Genomic DNA, 26,934 nt, shown 5'->3' with positions numbered 1-26,934 from the left:
AGTACAGAAAGTTCCCATATGCTCCACACCCAGTTTCCCCTATTATTAATATTGTACATTTGAGCTCTTGCCAGTGTGGCTCAGTTGGTTGAGCATTGCCCCATGCACCAAAAGGTCACCAGTTCGATTCCCGGTCAGTGCACATACCCAGGTTGCAGGTTTGATCCCCAGTCGGGATGTGTGTAGGAGGCAACTGATCTATGTTTCTCCCTCACATTGATGTTTCTCTCTCTCTGTATCTCTTTTTCTCTCCCCCTCTCTCACTTCCCTTCCTCTCTTCCTTTCTGTCTCTAAAATAAATAAAACATATAAAAATATGGCACATTTGTCACAATTAATGAACCGATATTGCTACACTATTATAAACTAAAGTTCATATTCCATTCAGATTTTCTTAGTTTTTATCTAAAATCCTTTTTCTGTTCCAGGATCCAATCTAGGGTACCACATAACTTTCCATAACTATATCTCCTTAGACTCTTCAGGCTACTCCAGTTTCTTAGACTTACTTTGTTTTTGATGGTCTTGATAGTTTTGAGGAATACTGATCAAGTATTTTTTAGGATGCCTTCAATTGGAATTTGTCTGATGTTTTTCTCATGATTATACTGAGGTCATGTGTTTTTAAGAGAAAGACCACACACGTACTATAGCACCCTTCTCATCACATCATATCCAGGGTATATACTATCAATATTACTCATCACTGTCTGTGTTAATCTTGATTATCTGATGCTCCAACAGTGAGAAAACTAGCTTCTACAATCCACCATTCATTTACTTATTCAGTTCCAGTGAGAATGCATAGCTATTTTCTTGAGACTTGATAATGTATATACCCCCATGGGAAACTACATGCCGATCTCAAGGGAGTGATAGCTGTCAAATTCCAAAACAAGCAGCATTGAGCAGATGGAATGGAAGATTCTTTGTGGAAAGCTTTTCCCCAGAGTCTTTTCAGTTATGTATTATTGGTTAGAGCTACTAGTCTAGGTGTAGGTGCTAGGGTCGGGGAGGAGGGTACCCTGAGTTGACAAAATGCAGAGTAGCCTTTGTGAAACCTGGGGTGGGGTGAAAGATCTTAGCCCACTTTCAGTGGAGCTTTGGGCTCCAATATTACCTGTTACAAAAGTCATACATAACATGTAGAAATATTTTTGTAAGATTGTACTTTATGTTCTATACACTTGAGCCTTCACACTTCTAGTGGACTGAAGGATGTATTTTTTTGGGGGGGGCAGGGATAAGTTGTTTGTGGAAGGATATCAATTCATTATATCTTTGGGAGGCTTCAACTGATCTTCTTTTGTGGCATTACCTTCATGACACTAGCTAAAGAGAAATGACCATTACAAGAGAGTATTTTAGTATTATTTTGTTTCATGAAAATATAGTTAAAATTAAAAAATTTTATTTTTTAGGATCCGCGGACTTTGATTTTGATCTGAGTGATGCATTGAAAGAAACTTCCTCAGTAAAGCGTGAGTAGTAAATTGAATAATCTATTAAAAGCAAACAATAGCAATTAATATGTACCATCCACTCAGAATACATACTCAAGGAAAATGGGTGGCCTGTATTGCACTTGATCGGATAAAATATGGGTATCATAAATTACATTATTCAAAAGAAAATTTGAATATCTAAAATTCTTTGTTTCTTTTGTGGAGAATACCAAGCAATATGTAATAACTGATACAGCATTTTCTCCAGCTCCTGTCATAGCCTGTACTGGTATAACATGCCAGCAGGCAGTGGCCTCCAAGCTCAGAATAAGGTACTTCCCTACCTCAGAATAAGGTACTTTGAAGTGAATAAGGGATTTGTTTCTCCTTTTAGATAAAAAAAAAAAAATGGCTTTACTTAAGATGGTGTCTGCATGTAATCTCTCAAATGGTAAGCTTTGTTATCAGCTTGTCTTTACATTTAAAAAATGTGTGAATGCTTAGAAAGTAAAGCTGAGATTTTCCTTGACCGCTCCCCATCCTACTAAAACCCACTCCCACCCCAAGAAGGAACGGCTGATTAGTGTTCTATGTCATTATGCACATCTATACACATAGTTCTTTTTTTGTTTGTTTTACATAACATGTGTAGGACTTTTTAATTTAGTTATATGAATATTATTTCATAACTTGTTTTTTTAGTTAATATGTATCAAAAGACCTGAGTGAATATATTTATTTATATTAGTTTCCTAGGACTGCCATAACAAAGTACCACAAACCGGGTGGCTTAAAACCACAGAAATTCATTCTCTCAGAGTTCCTGAGGCCAGATGTCCAAAATCAAGGTATTGGCAGGACCATGCCCTTTCCTAAGGCTCAAGGGGAGGTTTCTTGCCTCTTCCAGATTCTGGTGGTGGTAGCAAACCTTGGTGTTACTTGGTTTGCCGCTGTGGCATTCCAATCACTGCCTCCATCTTCACACGGCCTTCTCATTTGTGTGTGTCTTTTCCTCTTCTGTTTCTTATAAACACAGTTTTTGTTGGATTCAGAGCTCACCTGGGTTATCCTGTGTGGTATCATTTCTAGAACTTTAACTTAATTACATCTGCAAAGATTCTTTCTCCAAATAAGATCATATTCCTGGGTTCTGTGGATTAGGTCGTGGCTATATATTTTGGGGGCCACCATTTAACCTACTGCATTATTCATATACTAGTATCTCAGACACAAACCTGTGCTTTGTGGAACTAGCATTTCAGTGATATGACTGTGGACATGGCCATTTTGTTACTGGTGGACATGTGGTTTGTTTCCGTTCTGCACATTTACAAATAAGGCTTCAGTGAACATTTCTTCTCCATATCCTTTGTGCCCAAGTACAGTGGAACCACAAGGCTGAAATGTATATATATTTTATATTTTAACAGATTTTGCCAAATTATTTCCAAAATGAATTTACCATTATGTACTCCCATTGATACTGTTATAATAGTAACTTTTATCCCAGCCTCACACCACCACCAGATTTTACCAATCAAAAACATTTTACCAATATGATGGACAAAATATCTTACTGCTTATTATACATTTCCCTGATTATACTAAGATGGAGCATTATCCTATAGAATAAAAGGCTAACATGCAGATTGACTGAACAGCAGAATGACCGGTCGCTATGATGAGCACTGACCACCAGGGGGCAGACGCTCAATGAAGGAGCTGCCCCCTGGTGGTCAGTGTGCTCCCACAGGGGGAACACCGCTCAGCCAGAAGCCCTGCACCAGCTTAGGCTGTCAGTTGGACATCCCCCAAGGGCTCCCGGACTGAGAGAGGGCGCAGGCCTGGCTGAAAGACTCCCCCCTCCCCTGCTGAATGCACAAATTGCGTGCACTGGGCCTCTAGTTTTATATTTTTACTAGAGGCCCGGTGCACAAAAATTTGTTCACTCGGGGGTAGGGGGTCCCTCAGCCCGGCCTGTGCCCTTTCACAGTCTGGGACCCCTCGGGGGTGACCAATTGCTGGCTTAGGCCTGCTCCCTGGGGGATTGTGCCTAAGATGGCAATCAGACATCCCTCTGGCAGCCCGGCAGCCCTCAGGGGATGTCCACTTGCCAGCAGGGAGCAGGACTAAGCTGCAGTTGGACATCCTTAGGGCTGCTGAGGAGGCAGGAGAGGCTCCCACCACCACCGCTGTACTGGCAGCCATCAGCCTGGCTTGTGGCTGAGCAGAGCTCCCCCCTGAAAGAGCGCCCTGACCACCAGAGGGCAGCTCCTGCATTGAGTGTCTGACCCCTGGTGGTCAGTGTGTGTCATAGTGACTAGTCATTCCCAGTTGTTCTGCTGTTAGGGTCAGTTTGCATATTACCCTTTTACTATATAGGATAGAGGCCTGGTGCACGGGAGGGGGCCGGCTGGTTTGCTCTGAAGGGTGTCCTGGATCAGGGTGGGGGTCCCCACTGGGGTGCCTGGCCAGCCTGGATGAGGGGCTGATGGCTGTTTGCAGCTGATCACACCCCCTTTAGGGTGGGGGTCCCCACTGAGGTGCCTGGTCAGTCTGGGTGAGGGGCTGAGGGCCGTTTTCATGCTGGTGGGTGACTGAAGCTCCCAGCCTCTTTTTTTCTTCTTTTTTTTTTCTTCTGTGATTTATTTACCTTCTATGGCTGTCACTGGAGCTGAGAGCTGGCTCCAGCTCTGAGCCGGTGCTGGCTGAAAGCAGGTATCTGGGTTTGTTTAGCTTCTATAATTGAAACTCTGTTACCATCACTGGCGCTCTAAGCTCTGAGCCCGCTGCCAGCTGAAAGCAGGTATCTGGAGTTTGTTTAGCTTCTATAATTGCAACATTGTTGCATCCGGAGCTCAGAGCTGGGCTGCGGCAGGTGGGGAACCTTGGCTTCCTCCATCACTGGAGCAAGCAAGCCTCATGTTCGCTTCAGCTGCATGGCTGCTGACCGCCATCTTGGCTGGCAGTTAATTTGCATATCTCACTGATTAGCCAATGGGAAGGGTAGCGAAGTTACGGTTAATTACCATGTTTCTCTATTATTAGATAGGATTGACCATTTGCACTTTTCTCTTTGGTGAATTGTCTCTTCATATTCCTTCCCCATTTTTCAACTGGGTTATTGGTTGTTTTTTGGGGGGTTTTATGGGTTTGTGGGATCCCTTTGTATATTGTGGATTGAGAAAGGCAGGAGCTCTGGCATCTGATTTCCTGTGTCTGAATCCTGCCTCTGCCACTTATTAACTATCACCTTAGGTGAGTCACCTGACTTCTCTGCTCCTCAGTTTTCTCATGTGTTACATGAGGCTAATAATAAGCACTACCTCCTAGGATTATGGTAAGGATTAGATGAGCTGGCCCTTGTGAAGAACTATGCAAAGGACTTGATATAAGGTGAGTGTTCAGTGTGTGTGTGTCATTATTGTTGTTCTTTGACTGATTTGATTGGAAAGATTGGGTCTCCAGTGTAAGAGTCAGGCATACGTAAGAAATGCTCACCTGCTTACATTGATCAACAGACTAAATGCAATTTCCTGTCAAAATCCCAGCTAGAGTTTTGCAGAAATAGACAAGCTGATCTTAATTTCAAAGTACCCAGAATAACTAAAAAAATCTTGCAAAAGAAGAAAAAGTTGGAGGACTCACACTTCTCAATTTCAAAACTTACTACAAATCTGCAATAATCAAGTAGTATGGTACTGGCATAAAGATAGACATAGAGCTCAATGGACTAGAATTGAGAGTCTAGAAATAAACCCTTGTATCTATGACCAATTTATTTATTTATTTATTTATTTATTTATTTATTTATTTATTTATTTATTGTTAATCCTCACCTGAGGATATTTTTTCCATTGATTTTTGGGGAGGGTGGAAGAGAGAGGAAAGGACAGAGAGAAACATCGTGTGAAAGAAACACATTGATTGGCTGCCTCCCGCATGAGCCCCAACCAGGGCCCAGGCTGGGGAGGAGCCTGCAATTAAAGCACGTGCCCCTGACCAGAATCTAACCCAGAACCCTTTAGTCTGCAGGCCGATGCTCTATCCACTGAGCCAAACCGACCAGGGTGACCATTTGATTTTTAAATTTTTTTGATTTCAGAGAGGAAGGGAGAGGGAGATAGAAACATTAGTGATGAGAGAGAATCATTGATTGGCTGCCTCCTGCATGCCCCCTACTGGGGATCAAGACCAGAACCCGGGCATATGCCTTTGACTGGAATCGAACTCGGGACCCTTCAGTCCACAGGCTGATGCTCTATCCACTGAGCCAAACCAGGTAGGGCCCATTGATTTTTAACAAAGGTACCAAGACTATTCAGTGGGGGAAAGAATAGTCTCTTCAATAAATGATGCTGGGACAACTACCTAGTCACATGCAAAAGAATGAAGTTGGACCCCTGCCTCACATCTTATACAAAAATTAATTCAAAATGGATCATATACCTAAAACTATAAATCTCTTGGAAGTTCATTTTTATGTATGCTGTGAGGCAAGATCTTAGGGTATTCTCAGGTTTTTGCTGAGCATGCACACAGTCCTATACATTCAGGTAGCCTTTTAGATTCCTAAGAAAAAAAATACAACTAATTTATTATCGGTGGTTTTAATGAAATTAAATTAACATCTCCAAAAACAAACATGATCTAAAACAAAACAGAAAAACTTGTTAAGTATAAACAGACCACCAATTAGTAAATTTATTAATTTCCTACTGGAGGGCTTTTAAATATTTACATCACCTTTTCAGTCATATGCCTGTCCATCGGATTTTACTCATCAGCACCCATCAGCCAGTGTGTCTGGGATGCATAGGACCACCAATACAAGATGTCTTTGGTTGCACATGATGTCTTGGGTTGAATGATATCCTTTAAGACCACATCACTCTGCCATCCTTTGTTTTTCTATTTTAGCTTACACTTTATGCAACTAAAATTTCAAAGACACAGGCCTGCCCATCTCTCTTTGGCTCAATTATTTTTCTGGCAGAGAATGTTCTTCTTTGTATATTGTACATTTATTTTTTAAAAAATCCCTGAACCACCTACGTCAGGGTATTGTAAAAGGCTTTCAATAATCCATTCAGTAATGTTTATTGAGTACTTGCTTGCTGCTAGTCACTATTCCAGGGCTGGACTTACCAGGTGGCCTAGGTCAATTTCCTCATGAAATTATTTTCTCTGGAAGGACATAGACAGTACATAAAATAATTTCAGGTACTACTGAGTACTCTAGAGTAAATATAGCAGAGTGATGGAACAGGGAGAGCCCAAGGACGTGGTAAGGGGTAACTACTTAAACATGGTAAAGAACTCTCTGGTGAAAGTTGACATGCATGGAGCCGGGAAAAACCCTTGAAAGCCAAGGGATTAGATGAAAGAACCATACAGCAGAGAATTAGCTTGGCTCTAGGGCGTAGAAGGTAGTCTATGTGATTAGGAGTGTGGATAATGTTAGAGAAAAGACAGAGAAGTTCCCAGGAGATAGAGCATATAAAGTCTCAAAGGCATAGTGACACTTTATTCCAATTACAAGAGGAAACTCCTGGAGTATATATTTAAAAACAGCCTTATTGACATATAATTCACGTACCATACAGTTTACCGGTTTAAAGTGCACAATTCATTGGTTTTTAGTGTATTCACAAGGTTGTGCAACTATAACCACAGTCAATTTAACATTTCTGTCATCTCAAAAAGAACGACAACCCACTGTACCTTTTACTTATCACTCCCTAATCCCCTGATTCTTCCTCACCCCCCAGCCCATGGCACCCACTGATTTACTTTCTGTCTCTATACATTTTCCTATTCTGGTCATTTCATATCAGTGGGGTAATATAATATGTGGACTTTATGTTTAGTTTCTTTCACTGAGCATAATATTTTCAAGGTTCATCCATGTTGTTTTCAGAATTTTGTTCCTCTTTCTCTCCCCGCTTTTCTCCCTTCCTTCACTCCTTCCCACTGTCTCTCCTTCTCTGTCCATCTTTTTCTCCCCCCCCCACATCCTTTCATCTTTCTCTGTGTGTAATCATCTCACAGGGGAATTCACTTCTCCTCTTTTCAAATAAAGCTTTGTATGAGTGTTCTCTTTTCCTTGGAATACCATGGGTACCATCATTAAGCCATTCCTGGGAGAACCTGACCAGTTTTTTTTTTGTTGTTTGTTTGTTTTTAATACTTATCTGAGGATATTTTAACAGAGGTGCGTGTCCTTGACCAGGAATCAAACCTGTGATCCTTCGGTCTGAGAGCTGATGTTCTGATCACTGAGCAAACCGTCCAGGGTGAACCTGACCAGTTTTATTCACTTTTAAAAAAATATATATTTGTATTGATTTCAGAGAGGGAGGGAGTGTGAGAGAGAAACCTCAGTGATGAGAGAGAATCATTGATTGGCTGCCTCCTGCACGCCCCCTAATGGGGATCGAGCCCACAACCCAGGCATGTGCCCTTGACTGGAATCGAACCTGGGACCATTCAGTCCGCAGGCCAACACTCTAGCCACTGAACCAAACCGGCTAGGACTATTTATTGTTTTATTATAGCACATATTATAAAGAACCACTCCTGGTAGGAATGCCATATTGCTGACAGTGTTTGCTGAACAGCAAAGAATCCTTTCTAAGTTTTATTTTGAGAAAGGCTTCATAGAAATAGGTTTCTTTATTTTAGGAACTCGCTGCTTTAGTGAAGTTGACTACTCTTCTAATTCCTTTGTAAGTAACTAGAATTTCCTCATCTCACTTATCCTATTTAAAGGCTAACAACAAGATTTGTCGCTAATATTATCTTAAAAAGTGCACAGATCCAAGCTTATGTTCCATATCACTGCAGGCTCAGGCTCTGACAGAGCAACTGGTTCCATATGCATGTAAGGAAGGCCCTTTCTTGAAATGGCACCTGAAGATCTTCAGAGAAACCAGACTTTTCTAGAAACTGTGCATAGTAGGGCAGAACTCCCCAAAGCTGTAGTAATCAAGACTTGTGTGATATTGGCATAAGGATAGACATGTGCAGCAATAAAAAAGAAATGAGAGTTCAAAAATAAACTCTTACATCTATGAATTGATTTTTTTTTATTTTTATTTTTTTAAATATATTTTGATTTTTTACAGAGAGGAAGGGAGAGAGATAGAGAGCTAGAAACATCGATGAGAGAGAAACATCGATCAGCTGCCTCCTGCACATCTCCCACTGGGGATGTGCCCACAACCCAGGTACATGCCCTTGACCGGAATCGAACCTGGGACCCTTCAGTCCGCAGGCTGACGCTCTATCCACTGAGCCAAACCAGTTTCGGCTGATTTTTTTTTAAACTGGGAAAACAAGTATTTTTATGCCAGAGCTGTTAGAGTCATACAGATTTTGTTGTTGTTGTTGTTGTTAATCTTCACCTGAGGATATTTTTTCCATTGATTTTGTGGGAGAGAGAGGGAAAGACAGAGAGAAACATCGATGTGAGAGAAATACATCGGTTGGTTGTCTCCTGCACGAGCCCTGACCAGGGCCCAGGCCAGGGAGGAGCCTACAGCCAAGGTACATGCTCTAGACCAGAATCGAACCCGGGACCCTTTGGTCCACAGGCTGACGCTCTATCCACTGAGCCAAACTGGCTAGGGCCATATATGTTTTAAATTGTATTTCTTCCTGCTGGATTCATCCTTTAATCATTATAAAATGTCACTCTTTGACTCCTGTAATAATGTTTGTCTTAAAGTGTATTTTATCTGATATAGTTACTCCAGCTCTCTTATGATTGCTATTTGCATTCTATAGCTGTATCTATCATTTTACTTTAAATTAATTTATATTTTGTTTTTTTTCCTGAGTAGTCAATAATTATTGAGTGATTGCTGTATATAAACCTAAACCTGTTTCATCTCTGCTTTCCCATTACTCAAATTTTCTCTCTCTCTACTACTTCCAATAGTTTAACAGTTACAGAACAGTCTTGATATTTAAGAAAAGAAACTATTGGAAAACTTGTACATGGCATGCCTTGTAATTGATGTGAAAGAATTCCACAATTTTAAAGGAATATGGTTAAGCCCATAGACCTAATATTGGCAGTAGTTGCCACACTGATATAAAATATTTCCTTGGTGTTATAACCACTTTTAGTTTATAAGACACTCCCGTACTCTACGGGGAACATAACTTCCATCCATCCATGGGCAGTAGTGTCTGTGGTTATGCTGCCAGGTTGATAGTGGTGGAAACCAAGGCTTGAAGCTCACAAGGGTCATGCTCCAGCTCTGGAACTCACTGGACCACGTGCCCACCTTTAACAGATCTGGGAGGAAGCCCCCGCTCCATTAGTCATAAGTTGCATGTGGGACAACATCCACCTCACCACCCATCTTCTGAAGAAATGTGAGCAGAACTTGTCTCATTTAAACCTCCTACATCTCCTTGTCATCCTTCTCTAAGTGATTCTCAGAGGCCTACGAGGAGCCTCAAGGACCAAGACCAGGGTACGCTACTCATGATGTGACTTCCCTGAGCCATGAAGTGGCTGCTATATTTTGTTACTAAACGGGCTCCTCTTGCTGTCCCCCTCCCTCCTTTAGAGCGATGGGACCATGTCACTACCACAACCAAGAGGCCTGGAACGACCAGAGCTCCAGCAAAGCCTGCAGGTAAATGCTACTCTAATGAGGGCAATGAGGAAAGACCCTGTAGAGCTCCTTCTGGGGTAGTATAGTGTCCAGATGAACTACCCATAGCCTTAAGCCCTGTATATGCAATGCCAACCAAAACCTTTATCTGAACATTGGATTTAACTTACTAGTAACAGAGGATATAGCTGGCCAAATCACTGTCTTTGTTTTTTGTTTTTTTTTTTTTATGAAAAGTTTTACTTGGGAAAATTTCAAGAGAAAAACCCGTTTGGATTTTCTTCCCCTTTCAACCATTTCACATTCTAAAATCAGAGAAGATGTAATTGTATAGGTTTTATAACCCCCCCCCCCCCAATTCCCCCCCTGTCAAATGCTTTCTCAGGCTGTTGGAACATTTTGGGTGACATTTATTTTACAGTGTCATGTTCAGTAAAGGATTTTGGAACTTGATGTTTCTTTGTGACTTTTTCCTGAAGTTGTTTTAACCTTTGTCCAGATGGACCATCTTACTATTCGGACATCTTCACTGATATAAAGACAAGCTTAGCCTTGGAGTGGGAGATGCAATCATTGATTCCATCTGGCAACTTGTTACTAGTATTTAGGAGCATGCTACCATGTGCCTTGAAGTAGGGTTACTTCTAAAGAGACAGTCTTGACTCAGGAGAGATTTACTATTGCTTTATGATTTTGCCCTTGTGTCTTATCATTTGCACCCTCAAAAGGGTGGGGTTTTTTTTTTGGGTGTATGCGACTATGAAGTCTCCCTCTTGATTGTCCAGTTTATGCACTCTATACAGCTGGTTTTGAATATTGGGTTAATATCTGTAATCAGTGAGTATGCTGTGGTCTGATTGCTGGCCTAAGGAAAGCGTATATAGAAATATAAAAAGTAGAAAGTCCTCCTATATAATAAAAGCCTAATATGCTAAGTGTCCAGTCGTCTGGTCAACTGGTCAGCCTTTCAACCAATCAAGGCATAATATGCTAATGATATGCTAAGGCCACTCAACTGCTCACTATGACATGCACTGACCACTGACCGTCAGGTGTCAGACAGTCAACCAGTCAGCCTGTCGCTGTGACATGCACTGACCACTGGAGGCAGATGCTCCCACTGGTAGGTTAACTTGCTGCTGGGGTTTGGCTGATCCGGACTGAGTGAGTTGGACCGGACATGCCCTGGAGCCCTCCCACGGTCCCTCCCTAGCTGGCCAATCTCCCACATCTCTTCCCGGTCCCGATCGTGCACCGGTGGGGTCCCTCGGCCTGGCCTGAGCCCTCTCGCAGTCTGGGACCCCTCGGGGGATGTTGGAGAGCTGGTTTCGGTCGATCCCACAGGCCAGGCCGAGGGACCCCACTGGTGCACGAATTCGTGCACTGGGTCTCTAGTGGTAATATCATGCAAAGGCAGAAAGCAGTAACTTACTCCATCCTGCTGGTATTTTCATTATTGATATCTGTAGAAGGAGTTAGAACCCAATTTAAGTTTTTTTGGTTTAGTCCATTGATTAACTGAGCTCATGGGTGTAGTTTTGCCTTTTTGGAATCTTGCACCCAGTCGTTAACCAGTTGGCTGTTTCCTTTATGTTTTGGTGCCCATTGAAGGTGATGATTTTGACTTGGCTGATGCTTTGGGTGATCGAGATGATGGTCGCAGAAAGCCAAGTGCAGGAGGAGGAGGTAAGTTGTAACTGGTTGAAAGCACTGGCCCGCACCGTAGCTTATCGGTCGAGTTGTAGCTCATTTACTACTGCAGCCCACAGAGCCACTCCTGGCTTGGCAGAGCTGGGGGCACTTCAAGGCACAGGAGAACCCTAAAACAGTGTTCTTAAACTTTTTGGACCCCCCAAATTATTGAGGATCTCAAGGGTTTTTGGTTATGTGGGTCATATCTATCAATATTTATCATCTTCACCCTAGCCCAAGCATGTAGGAGGTAGCTAATTGATGTTGATGTTTCTCTCTCATTGATGTTTCTTCTTCTCTCCCTTCGTATCTCTAAAATAAATAAAAACAGCCCTGTCCAGTTTGGCTCAGTGGATAGAGTGTTGGCCTTCAGAGTAAAGGGTCACAGGTTCGATTCTGGTCAAGGGCATGTACCTCGGTTGCAGGCTCCAGTCCCGGCCCCAGTCAGGGTGCATGCAGGAGACAACCAATTGATGTGTCTCTCTCACATCTATGTTTCTCTCTCTCTGTCTCTCCCCCTCCCTTCCACTCTAAAAATCAATGGAAAAAACATTCTTAGGTGAGAATTAAACAAAAACAGAAAAAGTGAAGTAAAATTAATAAAAGCATATTTTTTAAAAACACACATTTATTATCTTACAGTTCTAGAGGCCAGAAGTATGATCTGGGTTTCATTGGGATAAAATGAAGGTACTGACAGCTCTGCATTCCTTTTCGGGGTTCTAGGGGAAAATCTGTTTCCTTGTCTTTTCCTGATTCTAGATGCCACCTACATTTCTTGGTTTGTGGCTACTTCCTCCATCTTTAAAGCCAGCAGTATAGCATCTTTAAATTTCTCTCTCACTCCCATCCCTCCTTCCATCATCACATCTCCTTCTCTGACTTTCTTGCCTCCTTCTCTTTCCCTTATATGTGCTTTTGTAATTACATTGGGTCTACCTAGATAATCCAGGATAATCTCCCCATCTCAAGGTCCTTAGCTTAATCACATCAGCAAAGTTCCTTTTCCCATGTAAGGTAATATAGTTACACATTCAGGATTGTTGGCAGAATTCATTTCTCTGCAGTTATAGAACTTGTATCTACTTCTTCAAGGTCAGCAAGAGACTCAGAGTCTGCTTCCTCTAATGTCAGCCCAGGGAAGGCCTAAACAACACTTTTCATTGGCTCACTTGATTAAATCATACATAATATTCTCCATTTTGTGTAATTTAGTCATACTGATTGGGCATCTTAATTCAGCCTGCAAAATCCCTTCACCTCTGCCATATGTCATAACCTGATTATGGGAGTGAAATGGTCCATCTCATACTCAAAGGGCTGGGATTATATGGGGTATGTATATCAGCAGGGCAGGAGTCTTAGCAACTATGTTAGAGTTATACCTCCCATATTCATCTAGGACTGTGGTTCTCAACCTTCCTAATGCCGCGACCCTTTAATACAGTTCCTCATGTTGTGGTGACCCCCAATTTCATTGTTATAAATTGAACATAATTAAAGCATAGAGGTTAATCACAAAACAATACGTAATTATATATGTGTTTTCCAATGGTCTTAGGCGACCCCTGTGAAGGGGTCGTTCGACCTCCAAAGGGGTCACGACCCACAGGTTGAGAACCACTGATCTAGGACAGTAAGTAAAACTGGCATTCTCTTTCAACTGCTATTGTATAGTGAAGAATCTATTGATTCCTCGTACTGTTTGGTGCTACTGCCTTGGTTCATTCTAGGGCCAGGTTTATTCACCATTGCTTTTACCTCATAGTGCAAATATCAACCCTGTAAAAAGGGCAAAAAATATCTGAGGATGATTATGAAAATAGTTATGACCTCATGGACCCCAGAGGTCCATGGAACAAACTTTAAGAACTTTCTGAGAAGATGACTACATATTTATGTAGCATCCTTATGTTTTCCTTCAAATCACTGAGCTCTTCAATATTAATGTGCAATGAGCATGTATTTGTGGAGTTGGGGCAGGAAGGTCATTTTTATGTGTCTTCTGTGTATTAAGTTATACTTTTATAATTTCACTTTTGTGATAATCATATAAATTAGTTAAACCTTTTAGGAGAGCAATTTGAGAAAGTCTTTGAACGAGCAGTTCTACTTCAAAGCATTTTCCCTCTAGGTGCACTTATGTATGTGTGCAGAGATACAGTTGGAATGGCTTTTGCAGCTTTCCTGTGTTTTGTATCAATCTAAAATTACTCTCACCAGGCCGGTGTTACTCAGTGGTTGAGTGTCAACCCAGGAACCAAGAGGTCACCGGTTTGATTCCTGGTCAGGGCACATGCCCGGGTTGCCGGCTCAATCTCCAGTAGGGCGCCGGCAGGAGGCAACTGATCTCATCGATGTTTCTATCTATCCCTCTCCATTCCTCTCTCTCTAAAAATCAAGTAAAATATTAAAAAAATTAAATACTCTCAAATCTCATGGTTAAATTCATAAATTCTGAACTATTCATACTGTGCAGCCATTACAAAAATATGGTAAATCTCTAGAACTGACATTAAAAAAGCAAGTTACAGAATAGGATATATGTAGTATGACTCATGTTCTTATCAAATATATGTGAACATGCAGACACACACACAGGGCCATGCATGCAGGTCTGAAAAGATTCATGGTAGCCATTTCTGGAGAGAGATTTAAGACTTACCTTTATATTTTCTCTCTTGCCATTCTACACCACTGGATTATTTTTTTTTTATATTGAGCATATATTCCCTTTTTAATAATTTAATAAATTTCAACTTTAAAAAAATTAAAGCCATCTTTATTAATGAGGAAGAACTCTAGATGACATAACCCGGGAACACCTTAATGAATATGTCCTCCTGTCATTGTTCAATTGAGAGGAACTTGTCCAATGTCCTGCTGCAAGCTAACAGTGCAGCTGGACTGGAGCCCAGAGATTCTGGCTTTACCTTGAGGACTTTTTCCTCTGCTGCATGCTGCCATTGGAAGTGCTTGCACAGGCAGGGTAATGATGACCCCAAAGGTGAGTTTAAGGTCAATTGATGCACCCTGGCTGAAGAAGCCCTGGCAAAGGCCTCTACTGATCCATAGGTTAACCTGCCCCCAGAAAGTTGTGGCAGCACCTCGAAGCCAAAAATACCAGCTTTGACTTGTAGTGTATTACTGGTCTGCTCTGCAGTTTTCTTAGCCCTGGAAGATTAGATCCAACAATCTAGAAAGCTGAAAAGGGGACTAATCTTTATGAGGTAAGCACAGTGTGATCACAGAAAAAAGTGATCCCGGGCTCTCTAGAAAGGTTGTGTTTTATATACTCATTTCAATAGAGAATTGTGTTACTTGCTCTAGAAAGATATCCTTTGGAGAAGAGTTTCAGTGTTGTACAAACCATTGGGATCAGGAAGGAAGAAGCTTCAGTTGTCTGAAAATTTTCCTTGTGTATACCACCTCATTTCTAGATGTTCTTACCTACGGCTATGTTCCCCCAACTCAGGACTATATGACTTACTCCTTAGTTTTTCAGATTGATAATAGCCATTCCTGGGCCCTTGAAGACCAGTCATTTATGTGTCAGATTTTTTAAAAAAATATATTTTATTGATTTTTTACAGAGAGGAAGGGAGAGAAATAGAGAGTTAGAAACATCGATCAGCTGCCTCCTGCACATCTCCTACTGGGGATATGCCCGCAACCCAGGTACATGCCCTTGACCGGAATCGAACCCGGGACCTTTCAGTCCGCAGGCCGATGCTCTATCCACTGAGCCAAACCGGTTTCGGCTATGCGTCAGATTTTTAAAAAAATATATTTTATTGATTTTTTACAGAGAGGAAGGGAGAGGGATAGAGAGTTAGAAACATCGATGAGAGAGAAGCATTGATCAGCTGCCTCCTGCACACCCCCCACTGGGGATGCCTGCAACCAAGGTACATGCCCTTGGCTGGAATCGAACCCGGGACCCTCCAGTCCCCAGGCTGACGCTCTATCCAGTGAGCCAAACCAGCCAGGGCAGTTATATTTATTTTTATATGTTTTTATTGATTTCAGAGAGGAAGGGAGAGAGAGAGCGAGAGAGGGCCATCAGTAATGAGAGAATCACTGATTGGCTGCCTCCTGCACACCCCCTACTGGAGACTGAGCCTGCAACCCAGGCATGTGCCCTGAGTGGGAATAGAACTGTGACCTCCTGGTTCATGGGTTGATACTCAACCACTGAGCCGTGCCAGCTGTGCTCAATCTTTAGTTTTAAATTGACTTTTTCTTTTGAGGTAATTGTAAATTCACATGGAAGTGTAAGAAATATTACAGAGAGATCCTGTACATCCTATACCCAGTTTCCCAATGGTAATATCCTGTAAAATTATAATGTAACAGCCAGGAGATTGACATTGATATAGTCTAGTGATCTTATTCAGGTTTTCCCAATTTTACTTGTATTCATGTGGATGTTTTCCCTCTTATACAATTTTTAAAAAACATATTTTTTATTGATTTCAGAGAGGAAGGGTAAGGGAGAGAGAGATAGAAATATCAATGATGACAGCAAATCATTGATTGGCTGCCTCCTGCACAACCCCCACTAGGGATTGAGCCCACAACCCAGGCATGTGCCCTGACCGGGAATCCAACCATGACCTCCTGGTTCATAGATCGACGCTCAACCACTGAGCCATGCCAGCTGGGTCCTCTTATGCAATTTTATTAGCTGTGTAGGTTCATGTATCCACCTTGATAGTCCAGACAAAGAACAGTTCCTGATTACAAAGATCTCCCTTGCTGTCCTTTCATGAACAGAACCCTTCTGTCCTGCTACCCTCCCACCTTTTTCCTTTCCTAACCACTAATTTGTTATCCACCTATAGAACTTGGCAATTTAAAACAAGTTATGTAAATGGAATAATCTAGTATGTAATGTCTGGGGATTTTTCACTCAGCATAATTGCCTTGAGATCCATCCAAGTTATTGCATGTATCAATAGTTTGTTGGTTTTTTCTTGTTGAATAATAATCCATGATTTACCAGTTTATGAAGGTCATCTGGGTTGTTTCTAATATTTGGAAATAAGTACTTATATACAGGTTTTTGTATGAACATGAGTTTTCATTTCTTTGGGGAAAATGCCTAGGAGTGTAATTGCTGAGTCATATGATAGTTGTAGATTTAGATTCTTAAGAATATTTCAAAACTGCTTCCTAGAGTGGTTTTACCATTTTAAATTCCCACTGGCAATATATGTGATCCAGTTTCTCTTCATTGTCAGCACTTGGTGTTATCACTGTTTTTTTTATTATAGTCATTCTGATAGGTGTGTAATGGTAAATCATTGTGTTTTAATTTGCATTTCCCTAATTGCCTATGCTTACTGGCCATTTGTATAAACTCTTCAGTGAAATTTCTCTTCATGACTTTTGCCCATTTTCTAGTCAGATTTTTTTTTTTTACTATTGAATTTTGAGAGTTCCTCATATATTCTAGACCAGGGGTGGGCAAACTTTTTGACTCAAGGGCCACAATGGGTTCTTAAACTGGACTGGAGGGCCGGAACGAAAGCCTGGATGGAGTGTTTGTGTGAACTAATATAAATTCAAAGTAAACATCATTACATAAAAGGGTACGGTCTTTTTTTTTTTTTTAGTTTTATTCATTTCAAACGGGCCGGATCCGGCCCACGGGCCGTAGTTTGCCCACGGCTGTTCTAGACACTAGTCCTTAGTCGGATATGTTTTGAAATATTTTCTCCTACTCTGTAGCTTGTCATTTCATCTTCTTAACAGGGTCTTTTGCAAAAGGAAATGTTTTTATTTTAGTGAGGTCTGATTTAACATTGTTTTATGGATCATGGTTTTGCTTTCAAGTCTGTGAACTCTTCACCTAGCCCTCATTCCTGAAGATTTTGATAGGGCTTATGTTAAAGACATAATAAGATCAATTGGAGGAGAGTTGACATCTAAGTCTTCAAATCTATGAACACAGTATGCCTCTTTGCTTATTTAGGTAGTCTTTGATTTCTCAGATTAGCATATTATTTTCAGCATGCGGGTCCGGTACATGTTTCTTTTTAACTGAAATATAGCTAACATATAACATTAATTTCAGGTGTACAACATAGTGTTCACCATGATAAGCCTAGTAACCATCGTCACCATTCAAAATTTTTATGATGTTATTCACTACTAGAGGCCCGGTGCATGAAAATTCATGCACTGGAGGGGGGGTTCCCTCAGCCTGGCCTGCCCCCTCTCACAGTCCGGGAGCCCTCAGGGGCAGGCAACCTGGCGATCAGGGAAAGGTGACGCCCCATCAGACCTCTGCTACTGCCACTGCCAGCAGTGCAAGCCTCAGCCGGCCCTGGTTACCTGAGTCTTGGGCTGGCCCTGGACGGGTGGGCAGCCACCATCCGAGGCTTGCCTGTGCTTCGGGCAAGCCCTGGGTGGCTGGGAGGCTGAGGTGCCTGGTCGCCGCCATCTTGTGGCTGTGGGCACTGCCCTCTTTGAGGGTGGAGCAGTCAATTAGCATATTCCCTCCTTATTGGTTGTGGACGCCACCATATTTGAGGGTGGGGTGGTCAATTAGCCTATTTCCTCCTTATTGGCTGTGGGCGCCACCATCTTTGCTACAGCATGAGGGTCAATTAGCAATTGCTTCTTTATTAGATTGGATATTTCCTGTGCTATACATTATGTCCCTGTGACTTATTATATAAGGAAGTTTGTACCTCTTATTCCTCTTCACCTATTTTATCCTTCTGCCCACCACCCTCCTCTTTGGCTACTATCAGTTTGTTCTCTGTATCTTTGAATCTGTTTCTGTTTTATTTTGTTTATGCATATGTTTATTTCTTATATTCCATATATAAGCGAAGTCATACAGTATTTGTCATTCTGTATCCAATTTATTTTACTTAGCATAATGCCCTCAAGGTCCATCCATGTTGTCACACATGTTAAGCTTTCACTCTTTTTATGGATGGATAATATTCCATTATATTTATGTACCACATCTTCTTTATCCATTTACCTATTAATGGGCACCTAGGTTGTTTCCATATCTTGGCTATTGTAAATGATGCTGCAGTGAACATTGGATTGCATATATCCTTTAAAATTAGTACTTTCATTTTCTTAAATACCCAGAAGTAGAATTACTGGGTTCTGTATATGTTTTTTTACAGAAAAAAATATTTTAGGTGTACACCTAAATATTTTATTTTCTTTGGAACAATTATAAGTGGTAATGTGTTTTAATTTCATATTTCATATCTAATTACTATTATATATGATTGATTTTGATTTTGTCAATCTTATATTTTGAGACCTTTTATTGGTTCTAAAAACTTTGTTTTGTAGATTCCATGGAATTTTTTATCTGCAAATAGGGGCAGATTTATTTCTTCCTTTTAAATCTTTAAAAGTTTTTTTCTTGCTGCAATGTTATCACTTCTAGTATTATCCTATATAATAAAGAGGTAATATGCAAATTGACCCTCATGTCCTCACAAGATGGCTGCTTACAACCAGGCCAGCAGGGGGGTTAGTGAGGGACGACCAACTGACTGAACAAGCAGGCTGTGTGGGGTGACCATGCCAGCAAGGGGGTCATGAGGGGCGACCAGGCCAGCAGGGAGGGCAGTTAGGGGCGACCAGGCCAGTGGGGGGGCAGTTAGGGGTGATCAGGCCAGCAGGGGGGCCAATTAGGGGTGACCAGGCAGGCAGGCAGGCAGGTGAGCTATTAGGAGCCAGTGGTCCAGGATTCTGAGAGGGATTGGGCCTAAACTGGCAGTCGGACATCCCCCGAGGGGTCCCGGATTGGAGCGGGTGCAGGCTGGGCTGAGGGGACCACCCGCACCCTGCCCCCCCATGCATGAATTTCGTGCACCAGGCCTCTAGTGTTAAATAAAAGTGGTGAGAGCAGGTTCTGTGCCATGTTCCTGATCTCAGGGAGAGAGTATCAGTCTTTCATCATCAAGTCTGCTGAGAGTTATAGATGTTTTCTAAATGTTCTTTATGAAGTTGTGGTAGTTCTATTCTTAATTTGCTTTTTTTTCATAAATGGATATTGGATTTTATATGTCAATATAATTATACTAGTGTCCCGGTGTATGAATTCGTGTACATTGAAAAGAAATTAATTAGAAGAAATATTTTAATATCACTATTCACCCTTTCTCTATAATAGAAGTGTCAACCAAATTCATGATCAACAATAACAGATTGAAACACACGTGTGATTGGCACCAGTGAGAGCTTTATATGTATGACGCATGCGCGAGTCAACAGTCTTTTATAGATATAGAATAAACTTACTTAATTAGACCTGCTTTCTGATGTAGCTAAACTTTTTCCAGCCCAGTGAAGCACCCCAACTTCTCTTTCAGGTAATTGTCAGCAACACAGCAGTAAATGTCAACATGAAGCAGATTATTATTGTAGATCAGGCAGGGAGAACAAAGGGTAAGATATTTAACTGCAGCAGTGTTTGACTATATTCTGCACAGTGAGAAAACCTGAAGTCATTTTCAAGTTCCACCATTTCTTACTTCTTTTATGTTGGATCAAGTTTCCAAACTTTCTAAATCTCCGTTTTCCAGCTAATGAAAAGAATATAGGATTCTACGGAGTCTCCTATCTACCTACTCCAGGACTTCTGTGAGGATCAAATGAGATGAGACATGGGAAAATGCTTCACAAACATTTGGTTAAACTGTAAAATGTTTGCACCTGGCTATAAAGCAAGTTGGGTTGCTGGGCTGAAGGAACTCCAAGGAGGCTAGTTGCTAGGGAGAGGAAGCCAGACGTTGCTATGTGATGTCATTACCCGGCATCCACAGTGACTGTTTCCAGGCTGGGCTGGGCTGTGGGTCACATTTTGTGCCATGGGGTCTCGGCAGCATTGGCTGCAATTTGGTGGGGTGTCACTCCGGGGTGGTGGCGAGGCCTGTGTCCCACTTGGGGGAAGCTGAGTATTGGTTTGTTGGTGCTAGGTCCATGGTGCTGTTTATTTTTAAATGGCCAGTGTGCATCATGGCAACTCCTGTGTTGAACATCTGACCCCTGGTTGGTCAGTGTGTACCATAGCTATGGTCAGACAGACAGACACTTAGCCTTTTATATATATAGACTAGAGGCCTGTTGCACGAAAAGATTCGTGCAATAGGCCTTCCCTTCCCCCGGCTGCTGGCACCGATTTTCCTCCGGCACCCAGGACCCAGGCCTTCGCTCCAGCTGGAGCTGCCTTCAGTCTTCGCTGCTCCGGCTGGAGCTGCCTTCAGTCTTCGCTCCGCCGCTTTGTGCCTACATATGCAAATTAACCGCCATCTTTGTTGGCAGTTAATTTGCATATCTCGCTGATTATCTAATGGGAGGAGTAGCGAAGGTATGGTCAATTACCATGTTTGTCTATTATTAGATAGGATGATTTTCCTTTTTTAGCCTGCTGATATGATGGTTTATATTTGTTTTTAAATGTAGGTCCAGACTTGCATAACTAGAATAAATCCCATTTGTTCATGATGTGTAATTCTTTTTATATATTCTATTCAGTTCACTAGTATTCTGTTGAAGATTTTATGTATTAATTCATAAGAAATATTGATCTGTAAATTTTTAATATGCTCTTTTTCTGTTATCAGGGTCATAAAATGAGTCTTGCTCTTGGGAATTAGTCTTCCTCTGTTTTCTGGAAGAGATTGTGTGAAATTGGTGTTAATTCCTCTTTAAATATTTCATATACTTCAGCAGTGTAGTAAACATACATAACAAAATTTACCATTTTAACCATTTTAGTGTATGATCCATTGGCATTAAGTATATTCCCAGCATTTTTTAAACATCACCTATGTTTAACTTTTTGAGGAATCACCAAACTGTTTTCTACAACAGCAGCACCATTTTACATTTCCACCAGCAATGTACCAGGGTTTCAATTTATTCACATCCTCTCCAAAACTTGCTGTTTTTTTTCTTTTGATAATTGTTATCCTAATGAGTGTGAAGTCCTATCTCATTATGGATTTAATTTGCATTTTCCTAGTGTCTAGCAATGCTGAGTATGTTTACATGCATTTATTGGTCATTTGTGTATCTTCTTTAAAGTCATGTCTATTTAAGCCCTTTGCCCATTTAAAAATATCACTGGTTTTTTATTGTTGAATTCTAGGATTCTTTTATATAGTCTCGATTTTAATATCTTATTGGGTATGTGATTTAAAAATATATTCTCTTATTCTATGGATTGTCTTTTCACTCTCTTGATAGTGTCTTTTGTACAAAAGCTTTCAAATTTTGATCCAGGCAAATTTATCTATCAGTTTACCTGTGCTTTTGGTGTCATATCCAAGAAATTATCACCAAATCCAATATCATGAAGGTTTTCCCCTATATTTTTTCTAAGAGTTGTATAGTTTTAGCTCTTGTGTTTAGGTCTTTGATCAATTTTGAATTAATTTTTATATATGGTGTAAGATAAGGTTCCAACTTCATTCTTTTCATATCCAGTTTCTTGGAACCTTTGTCAAGAATCTATTGACCATATATGTGAGAGTTTATTTCTGGGTACTCTGTTCTATTCCATTGGTTTATATGTCTGTTCTTATGCCAGTACCACACTGTTTTGGTTACTATAGCTTTGTAGTAAATTTTGAAATTAAGAAAGTGTGAATCCTTCAACTATGTTGTTTTTCAAGTTTGTTTTGGCTATTTGGGGTCTTTTTAGATTCCATATGAATTTTAGGGTGGTTTTTAATATCTCTGCAAAAAATGTCAAAACTATTGGAGGTCTATAGGTCGAATGAGGGACAACATCCACCTCACCACCCATCTTCTGAAGAAATGTGAGCAGAACTTGTCTCATTTAAACCTCCTACATCTCCTTGTCATCCTTCTCTAAGTGATTCTCAGAGGCCTACGAGGAGCCTCAAGGACCAAGACCAGGGTACGCTACTCATGATGTGACTTCCCTGAGCCATGAAGTGGCTGCTATATTTTGTTACTAAACGGGCTCCTCTTGCTGTCCCCCTCCCTCCTTTAGAGCGATGGGACCATGTCACTACCACAACCAAGAGGCCTGGAACGACCAGAGCTCCAGCAAAGCCTGCAGGTAAATGCTACTCTAATGAGGGCAATGAGGAAAGACCCTGTGGAGCTCCCTCTGGGGTAGTGTCCAAGTGAGCTACCTGTCATTTAACCAATTGATTTTCTCTTTTATGAAGTTGATGATTTTGACTTGGCTGATGCCTTGGATGATCGAAATGATCGAGATGATGGCCGCAGGAAGCCAAGTGCAGGAGGAGGAGGTAAGTTGTAGCTGGTTAAAAGCACTGGCCAGCACTGTAGCTCACTGGTCGAGTTGTAGCTCATTTCCTACTGCAGCCCACAGAGCCACTCCTGGCCTGGCAGAGCTGGGGGCACTTCAAGGCACAGGAGAACCCTAAAACAATGTTCTCAAATTTTTGGACCCCCCAAATTATTGAGGATCTCAAGGGTTTTTGGTTATGTGGGTCACATCTATCAATATCTATAATCTTTGAAATTAAAACTGAAAAAAAGTATTTATTAATGAAAAATGAACAGCAATAAGCCCATGCATGATAACATAAATAGCATAGTATCATGTGAAATAACTATGCTTGGCAAGATAAAAGAGGACTTTAGTGAGAAAAATTTTTGCAAATTGATATGATGGCTATTTTAGTGGAAGTGTTAGAGTCTCACTGCTGGTTCCAGATTCATTTGTAACATGTTGTGATGGTTGAGGTATATGGAGGGAACCTGGCCTCATATAGCTATGCAGCTGGGGAAGGGAGGAATATTTTAATAGACTTATCAGATCACTGTGGACATTCTTGGATAAGACACTAAAAACTTAAAACTCAACCAGTAGTTATTTCTTTCAGGTTAAGTGCAGTCTCTACGTATAAAAGGCTAATATGCAAAGTGTCCCCTCGGGAGTTCAACCCGAAGACTAGGTGTTCGATTGCCTGCTATGACGTGTGCTGACCATCAGGGGGTGGCATGGAACGAAGGAAGGCCTGGGCCGGTAGCTGGAAGGAAGGGCCCAATCGGCCCTGATCATCAGCCAGGCCTAGGGACCCTACCCATGCACGAATTTCATGCACCGGGCATCTAGTGTGGAATATAAAATTATATCAGTGAACTTCCCATAATTGAGTTAAACCCCATTCTTGATTATGTACATTGTGCTTTGGTCGTTTGAAAAATATTGTTGCCCCTAGGTCCTCTGATCTTTCAAATAATGCCATTTCATTATGCAATTCCCTAAATTCACTTTTGTTGATATTACCACCCATCTCATCAGAAAAAGTCTTTTATAAAAAAAAAATATTTTTACTGATTTCAGAGATGAAGGGAGAGGGGAGAAAGAGATAGAAACATCAAAGATGAGAGAGAATAATTGATTGGCTGCCTCCTGCATGTCCCCTACTGGGGATGGAGCCCATAACCCAGGCATGTGCCCTTGACCGGAATCAAACCCAGGACCCTTCAGTCCACAGGCTGACACTCTATCCACTGAGCCAAACCAGCTAGGGCGGAAAAAGTATTTAAGTAGAGGGAAGTTATTTTGTTCACAGTGGTAGATAAAGATTTTTGAAATTTTAATTCTTGTTTGAAATCTTATCATTGACAACAAATACCTCCAAGGATTTTAAGTGACGGCCTATTTCATTCATTTTTAAGAAATCATCAGCCAAATATTTAAGATACCACAATCATAGTTTGCCCATCACTCAGTCTTTCCTGTGAAAGTTGTCTTCCATGACACAAAGCATCTAATACAACTCAGAACTGAACCAATCACACAGGTGCTTTTATGAATTAACTATAATGTTTTGGAGTGCAACAGAAATGCTTTAAGCATACTTTCATTTCATCACATAGAATATTAAACAATGTGTACTTAGTGGTTGAGCTATAATAAAATTAATTACTGTTTCCTAGTATTAGTTTTCTATTGCTGCATAACAAATGATCCAAACTTAGTGAGTTAAGACAACACCCATTTATTATCTCAATTTCCTTTGTTGGGGAGTTCAGGAACAGCTAAGCTGAGTTTTCTGTTTAGGGCTTCATACAGCTTCCGTCAAGATGTTGACCAAATCTGTGGTCTCATCTGAGCTTGGGTTCTCTTCCAAGGTCATGTAGTTGTTGACTGAGTACATTTCCTTGCAATTGTAGAACTAATGGATCTTTGCTTCTCCAGGACCAGCAGGAGCCAGACAGTACAAAGACAGAGAGGGGTAGAGTGGAAGAGGACGACTAACTCTGTTGTTTCTAGTATCTGAATTCAGAGAAGGTCTCAACACTGTTTTAAAGGTCTCATCTGATTAAGTCAGGCCTTTCCAGGATAATCTCCCGTTTGATGAATACAAAGCCATACTCATTTGGTGCCTTAATTACATCTGCTAAATCCCTTCACTTTTGTAATGTAATATAACCTAATCACGGGGGCAATAGCCATCCTATTCATGGTCCTGCTGGCACTCAAAGTAATGGGATATTATACAGGATGGGTATACTAGTGGGAGGGAATCTTGTGGGCCATCTTAGAATTTTGTCTACCACATTGATCAAGAACATTCTTAAGAGGCAATTATTGTCTGGGGTTGTTGGGCAACATTAACCTATATAAGTTTCTTGTCACTGAAAAATGTATTTTTGCCATTGAAGTATATATTTTTCTCTCTCTAGGTTTTTCGGACAAGGATCTCGAAGATGTATTAGGGGGTGGTGACTACAAACCAGACAAGGGTAGAGGTAGGGGCATTTATCTGTCCAAACAGCTTATTCTCATTTACAATGTGATTACATGATTAGCCTCTGGGAAGTCAGAGGTAGTTCCCAGACATCTGCGCTTGCAACTTGGGGTTCACTTGGAATGATGCGAGCTCTGCAGCTCAAGGAGGAGAGTTTATAAGACAGTTTGGCAAGGTCACACATTTTCTCTGATGTTCCTAAAGCCAGGGTGCTGCATGGGTTAACGTCTCTACATTAGAAGAAGCCATTTGCCAAGGCAGCACTAATTACAGTAACTGAGGGTTACAGAACTCATTGGGAAGTCCCCCACCTGGGAAGCCTGTCACTCTTGGGATGGGAGAAGCAAAAACCATTGTGACAATCATTTTTTAAGGAGATCCATAGCAAGCCAATCATCTTTAAATATTATATATATATATATATATATATATATATATATATATATATATATATATATATTGATTTTAGAGAGAGAAGAAGAGGGATAGAGAGAGAGAACCATCGAGGAGAAACAATCAGTTGCCTTCTGCTTGCCCCTACTGAGGATTGAGCCTGCAACCTGGGCATGTGCCCTGACTGGGAATCAAACCAGTCACCTTTTGGTTTATGGGTCGATGCTCAACCACTGAGCCACATTGGCCAGGCAAGCCAAACAGTTTTTAAAATATCTTTTTATTTTGACATAGTCTAAAGCCCACAAGAAGTAAAAGCTGTGTATCTATCACCAAGTTTTCCCTATCTTACGTAACCATAGTACATTGTCAAAACCAGGAAGCTGATATTGGTATAATACTGTTATTAAGTCAAGCATCAACCTTATTTAAATTTTATTAGATTTTTTATGAACTCATGTGTGTGTTTGTGTGTGTGTGCACATGTGTGCATATAGGTCTATCACATTTTATCACAAGTGTAGATTTTAATAACCATGTGTACAATCTGAATTCAAAATGCAGAACTCTTCCATCACAAGCGAACTCACTCATGCTAAACCTTCATAGTCACATCCTCCCCCAAAGCCAGTTATTTTTAATTGCCCAAAATACCAATAATGCAAAACTTTTATCATAATACTAGAGGCCTGGTGCACGGGATTTGTGCACGGGTGGGGAGCGTGGCCTGCAGGGATTGGCCCACTGTGGGAGCACCACTCATCCGGGTCAGCTGAGCGGCTGTAGATCTGCCTCTGAGCAGCTGCTCCCTGGTCTGGCATCTTCTGTGGAGCCAGAGCACTCACCTCTCCAGGGGACCCGGTCAAGGCCAGGCCCAGGGACAATAGCACTGAGAGGAGGCGGAGTAGGCCTCAGTCCTGCAGCGGCCATGAACCCGCCTCCCAGCCTCTGGGGTCAGCTCTTCAAGCCCAGAGGTGGCTCTGCGTGACCTGTGGGCATCCAGAGGAATCAGCAGGGAGCGAA

General features: G+C 41.3%; 1 protein-coding gene across 3 annotated transcripts in view; it reads left to right on the top strand.

The window, feature by feature from the left end:
* The window catches only part of CD99L2 (CD99 molecule like 2), a 95,471-nt gene that overhangs the window by 52,371 nt on the left and 16,166 nt on the right, over positions 1-26,934 (top strand). For 2 of the 3 annotated variants that reach the window (XM_081081323.1, XM_081081322.1), the window contains exons 2-7: positions 1,422-1,481; positions 10,028-10,096; positions 11,687-11,761; positions 22,776-22,844; positions 22,957-23,040; positions 25,454-25,519. In XM_081081323.1, the coding sequence (XP_080937449.1) occupies positions 1,422-1,481; positions 10,028-10,096; positions 11,687-11,761; positions 22,776-22,844; positions 22,957-23,040; positions 25,454-25,519 (423 nt within the window). The remainder of the gene's footprint in view (positions 1-1,421; positions 1,482-10,027; positions 10,097-11,686; positions 11,762-22,775; positions 22,845-22,956; positions 23,041-25,453; positions 25,520-26,934) is intronic. The other variant, XM_081081324.1, reaches the window with a different exon arrangement.

This window comes from Myotis nattereri (assembly GCF_964212035.1).
Source record: "Myotis nattereri genome assembly, chromosome: X".
NCBI classification, from domain to species: domain Eukaryota; kingdom Metazoa; phylum Chordata; class Mammalia; order Chiroptera; family Vespertilionidae; genus Myotis; species Myotis nattereri.
This window is presented reverse-complemented; position numbering and strand designations above follow the sequence as displayed.